Source organism: Chrysochloris asiatica, unplaced genomic scaffold (assembly GCF_000296735.1).
Source record: "Chrysochloris asiatica unplaced genomic scaffold, ChrAsi1.0 scaffold00042, whole genome shotgun sequence".
NCBI lineage: Eukaryota > Metazoa > Chordata > Mammalia > Afrosoricida > Chrysochloridae > Chrysochloris > Chrysochloris asiatica.
The window spans coordinates 14,718,370-14,724,274 of NW_006408560.1; the positions used below are offsets into that span (position 1 = coordinate 14,718,370).

General features: G+C 47.7%; 1 protein-coding gene across 1 annotated transcript; it reads left to right on the top strand.

Annotated features, from left to right (window-relative positions):
- Window positions 1-3,330: 3,330 nt before the first annotated feature.
- Window positions 3,331-4,470, top strand: RXFP4 (relaxin/insulin-like family peptide receptor 4). The gene has a single exon (XM_006861729.1). The coding sequence runs from the start codon at window positions 3,331-3,333 to the stop codon at window positions 4,468-4,470; it is 1,140 nt and encodes a 379-aa protein (XP_006861791.1).
- Window positions 4,471-5,905: the final 1,435 nt, after the last annotated feature.

Sequence of the window (5,905 nt, forward strand, 5' to 3'; positions counted from 1 at the left end):
TGATGCCCTGCCAGTTTTATTTTAACTTGAAAAATAAAAAAAGACATATTATGCTCATTGCCTTTGCATGACATGTATAAAATTGGAGTTCTGGTGTGGCTCTGTGGATTAATGCACCAGACTGCAAAGCCATTTAAACTGCAAGATTGGTGGTTCAAGCTCACCAGTTTCTCCTCAGAAATGCTATACAGGGTTGCTATGGTTGGAATTGACTCGAAGGCACTTAACAACAACATGTCTAAAATTATTCCAGAATAGTTTACTTAGAGAAAGAGAAAACCAACTTATTACTGAGCACTGAAATTGTCTGTACTCCTTACCAAGACTGGAGGATTTCTCCAGTACATTTTCTCAGACAGGTGAAGGAGCAGAGGTGGTAGCTGGTTGGGTTGATGTGAGGTTAGAGATTTGCACTGGGGGATAGATTTCTTAGTCCTGCTTTTTGTAAGTCCCTTAGTCCCTCAAAGGTCTAGTCTCTGTCTTCTTTGCTACAAATGCAAAATTTCTTTCTCTTTAAGTTCTGCAGAGGGATAACTCAGGTCTTTCTGCCTCCTTTTCCAATTTCCCTTTGGAATGTAGGGACAGTGATGTAGGGCTGGAGAGACACATGTGCTGAGGGAGGAATGGATATTCAGACAATTGAAGGGAAGGTCCAGTCATTGGAAATCTTTTTTATGGAGGGCAGAAACTGTAATCTACTATCACATATCCCTGGACTCTTGTTGAGAATGAAAATGGAACTGGTCAAGTATGGCTCTAGAACATTGAAGTTGTCCATATGAATGTGGGGGACAGTGAACTGTTAGGTACAGTTCCTCTTTATCTCCCATCATTTGTGAATGAGGAACTATCAAGAGAGAAGCTGCCACAGTCCCTTTATCTACATCCTGGTGCAACTTCTCTCTGTAGCCAGGGAGCTTCCCATGGGAAGTTTCTGGCACTCAGGAAGGGGAAAGGGATTATCAGTGGAAAAAAATCTAATGGGAATCATGTTGTTGTTGTAAAGTGCACTGTAGTCAGTTCTGACTCAGCGACAGTGCACAGGCTTTCTAGGAGTCCTGGTGTGGCGCTGTTGGATGAGCACTCAACTTCAAGGTCAGTTTGAACTGCAAAGTCGGCAGTTCAAACTCACTAGCTACTCCTCAGAAACCCTATACAGGGCCTCTTAACAACAATAGTTTCCAAGGAACAAATGATAGGTTTGAACCATCAACCTTGTGGTTAGCAGTCTAGTTCTGATCCTACAATGCCACATCAGGACTACACTGGGGAATCATGGTGTAGTAGAAAGAACCATATTCTAGGAGTCCAGAGGTCACTTCAAATCCTGACTCTGTCACCATTTCCCTGGTGGCCTTGGGCCAGCTACTTTCACTCTATAAAATGAGTTGAACTACATGATCTTAAAGATCTCTTCATGAGGAGAGGGACTATGTGCTTGTTTGTTTTTCCTAGCATATAACACAGTGCCAGACAAATAGTAAGGATTCAGGAAATAGTGTGATTAGTGAATAAATGAATGAATGAAATAAGTGCTCAAAAAGTAAAAGGGCCCAAAGTAAAGTTCATAGACATGGCTGGTGGGTGGCATCACCTCACTGCATAACCACAAGAGGGTGTTGTAATCTCAGACCAAAGGAAATAATTTAAATTAGAAATGAACTAAGTTAAAAAAGAAATGGCCTGAGAACCTGATCTTTTGAATGGATAGTAGAACCCTGGAATTCTGGCACAGCTTGAAATCCAAAGCATTAAATACATCTTCACTGCCAGATTGGCAAGGTGATCTGGGTGGTTTGAAGAACAGATGTGGCCCAGAGAGATGGATGACTGGCAAAAAGTCAAGCAGGAGCAATGCCAGTGGGGCTCACCTGATCATGGTGAGTACCCTTCTCCTACTATCCTCTCCCCTTACTAAAACCCCAAACATCCTGGCACCCAGCCTGGAACCATCTCACTTCTGGTGCTCTCCCTATCAGTTCATTAAACCCACCATTGATTTATTATCCTGAAGGGCCCCTTCCTCCTGTGGCACTCCAAGGGAAGAAAACATCAAGCATTGTCTTCATTAGCCCTCCAAGGGCAGGAAGGTGTTGAATATGTGGGAGTCCTTGAAAAAGACTTACCCTTTTACCTTCCCACCTCCCACCCATCTCTCCCCCCAGGCACAGCTCCTAACGCAATGGGTGTGGATGTGGGCATGGAAGGGAGGCACATTTTCCAGTTCAGACTGAGATCATGGGGAGACCGGATGAGGTGTGGTGAGGGTGTATCTCAGGATCCAGATCTTTGAAATGGTGTTGGGTTGGAAGGGTGAGTGGGGGTACCATTGATCTCTGGCTTCCTGATGAGAACAGGAAAGGGTAAAAGAGCATAGGAGTGATGAAGGTTAGCTGGACTACTTGATCATCAGAAACAGAACTGAGGTCCAGGTCTACTCAGGTCCTCACACGCCCAGAGTTCCCACTGGGGATAGAACAGGAAGCTGTGACTTCCTCTCCCCTTTTCCTCCCTGCCCTTAACCTCAAGGTCACTTGCTGCTGAGATTAATTCCAACCTGTGTTTTAGTTGGCACACTTCCCTGGGCATGGTAATAGCTGCTCTGTACCTGCTCCCTTCCTTCATAAAACCCAAGCTGCTCCTTGAAATAATAATCATTCATGCAAATAGTGACGTAAGAAGTACTTTTTCACATGCATTATCTTGTTTCATTACGCCAATACTGTGAAGCAGAAACTTTTATCTGAAAATTTTAAGTATGGAAACTGTGGTTCAGAGGAGTTGAGCAACTCCCTCGAAGTCACACAGCTAATGAGTAGCAGATCTGGAATTTCAGAACCTCTACTCTTTCCTCTCAGACACTCATTCTGATTCTCTGTGTGCTCTTCCAGACCTCTTTCTTCACTTAGGTCCCAAGGGATCTTTTTCTGCAGAGAGGGTATTTGCACATTGTTAGGGAAAGAGGGGACTCTAACCTTCTTCCTGGGATGGAGATGTGGGGTTGTCCTACACAGTGGAATAAGTTTTTTCCCACTCTTTCTGCTGCATACAGCCTTTCTTTCTCTTCCCCCACCCCCACTATATATCACAGTGTGCAGGATTTACCTTGCCCTGCCCCACCCACCACCAATCACAACCAACAGGGACAAGGCAGCTTGTCTCATCAGTACCCCTCCCTCTGAGGTGTGGGTTGTGGGCGTGAGTTGGAGCTTCTGGCAGGTAGAGGCCAAAAGAGAGACATTTGCAAACAGAGCCTTCTGCTGACAGCCTGTGGTTGGCCCGTGCCAGTCTCTAGGGAAGGCAGGCACCACTGACCTTTGATGCCTTGCAATGCCCACACTCAATGTCTCTGTCCCCCTACTCATGCCCCTCTGGGCCAATACCTCTGGAGACAATGTGCTGAATGCTGATGCTGCTGCAGTGCCTGTTAATTCTCTAGCCCTGAGGGTCGTGGTTGCTCTGGCCTACGGACTCGTGGGGTTCATCGGCTTGCTGGGAAATTTGGCTGTACTATGGGTGCTAGGTGGCTGTGCTCAGGACACCCCTCATCTACCTTCTGACACCTTCATCTTCAACCTGGCTCTAGCAGACCTGGGACTGGCATTCACTCTCCCCTTCTGGGCAGCTGAGTCGGCACTGGACTTCCACTGGCCCTTTGGAGGTACCCTCTGCAAGATGGTCCTGACAGCCACTGTCCTCAATGTCTATGCCAGCATATTCCTCATCACAGCACTGAGTGTGGCCCGCTACTGGGTGGTAGCCATGGCTACAGGTCCAGGTACCCATCTCTCCCTCTTCTGGGCTCGCATGGCCACCCTGGCAGCATGGGTAGCGGCTGCCCTGGCAACGGTACCCACAACTGTTTTTGGAGCCGAAGGTGAAGTTTGGGGTGTGCGCTTGTGTCTGATCCGCTTCCCTAGCAGGTACTGGCTGGGGGTCTACCATCTGCAGAGAGTGGTGTTGGCCTTCCTGGTGCCTTTGGGCATCATCACCACCAGTTACTTCCTGCTACTGGCTTTTCTGCGGCAACAACAGTGGCGACGGAGGGACAGCAGGGTTGTGGCTCGTTCTATCCACATTCTGGTGGCCTCCTTCTTCCTCTGCTGGTTTCCCAACCATGTAGTCACTCTCTGGGGTGTCCTGGTGAAGTTTGACCTGGTACCTGGTGACAGCACTTTCTACATACTCCACACCTATGTCTTCCCTGTCACCACCTGTCTGGCACACAGCAACAGCTGTCTCAACCCCATATTGTATTGTCTTCTAAGGCAGGAACCTCGTCGGGCCCTGGTGGACATCTTCAGGAATCTGCGAGTGAAGCTATGGCCCCAGGGCCAGAACAGGGTGGAACAAGTAGCCCTAAAGGAGGTAGGCAGACTATGGGCAGCAGGCACGCCCCAGGAGAGTGAGTCTTTTACTATGGCCACCAACCTAGACAAAAGGACACCTGAGTATAGGGTTCCAAGCTGAGTATCCTCCTCTTCTTGGGACCTGGAACTGCCTCTTTGTAGGATTCAGGCATCCTAAGGAGACACTGGCACCTTTGCCCTCAGGGAAAGTCTGGTCTTTGATCCCCAATCTCTGGGTGCAGTGGAAGGGAGGAGGTGAAAGCCAAGTCAGTGCTACGCATGACAAAACTTGTTTTGGTTTGGAGAAGACCTGAGAATAAAAGTCGATTGTTCTCATTCTGTCTTGGCCTTTTTTATCCCACTTCCCCTTCCAGTTCAGTGTGAGGTAAAAGGATTCCTGGCCCAATTTCCTCTAAGAATTCCAGTAAGTTTTTCTTAAGGGCTTTAGACTTAAATCAGAGGTCCAGGTCCATCTCCCTCTTTTCTCTTGTTTTTACCTCAAAATGGGGTGCACCCTTGTCTTTCTCTGGTGCCAAGGTCAAAAATGCTCTCCTTCCCTAGCCATCCCTGTCTCTCAACATCTCCATGGTGCCCTCAGAAACTTGGTGCCTTCAGAGGCCACAGCTGTAAAAGCTGTAGTTCCCCTGCAGGAAGATGGGGTGGTGGTGGGTGGTTTTCTGGATCCCTGGCACCTGCTCAGCCCTGGGTGTAATGCCCTGCTTCTGGCTGGGAGCACCTGTGGATCTCTCCTTAAATATGGGTTTGAAGAGAGAAGTCAAGTCAAGGATATGAGTGGGACACAGAGATGCACAAAAGGGTTGTGAGAAGAGGCTGAGGATTATGCTGTTTGGTTCCCACTCAGAGCAACCCTGTATAGGGTTTCCATGGAGCGACTGCTGAGTTTGAACAGACTTTGCAGTTCAAACCAACCGTGCAGTTGAGTGCTTATCCTACAGCGCCACACAAGGACTCCTTTAGGTTAGTGGTGGTGGTTGTGTGTCGTGGAGTGGTTCTGACTCATATTGACCCTCTATAGGGTTTAAGGCTATAAATCTTTACAGGAGCAGACAGCCTCATCTTTCTCCCACAGAACAGCTAATAGTTTCGAACTGCTGACCATTAGGTTAGCAGCCAGACTCATAACCACTAAGCTTATTGACCACATACTGTTTGTGCTACCCAGAGACACTTAAGACCCCTTGTAAAGTGAAGGAAAACAGAGGAAACAAGGGGGACAGCTGGGAGCTAGAGGCAAGGGATTTATGTAAGTCTTTTCTGGAATTGTTTTGCATGCTCTAGAGTGATCTGAGCCTTATGTAAAGAACTGAGTGAATGACCCTTCACATTCTACTTGAAGGCATATTCTCTATGGGATGGGATGCCCCTTTGGTTTCCATATTCATAGAGTAGTAACACAAGTTAGGCATGGAAAGGGACTTTTGGGGGGCAGCTCCTGGGAAGGAGGGAAACTGGCAGAGGGAGTAGAGCACCCAATTCTATTGCTCCTGTGGATCAAGGTCCCTGATGTGTCTGTAACCCAGGATGATTATGATGGC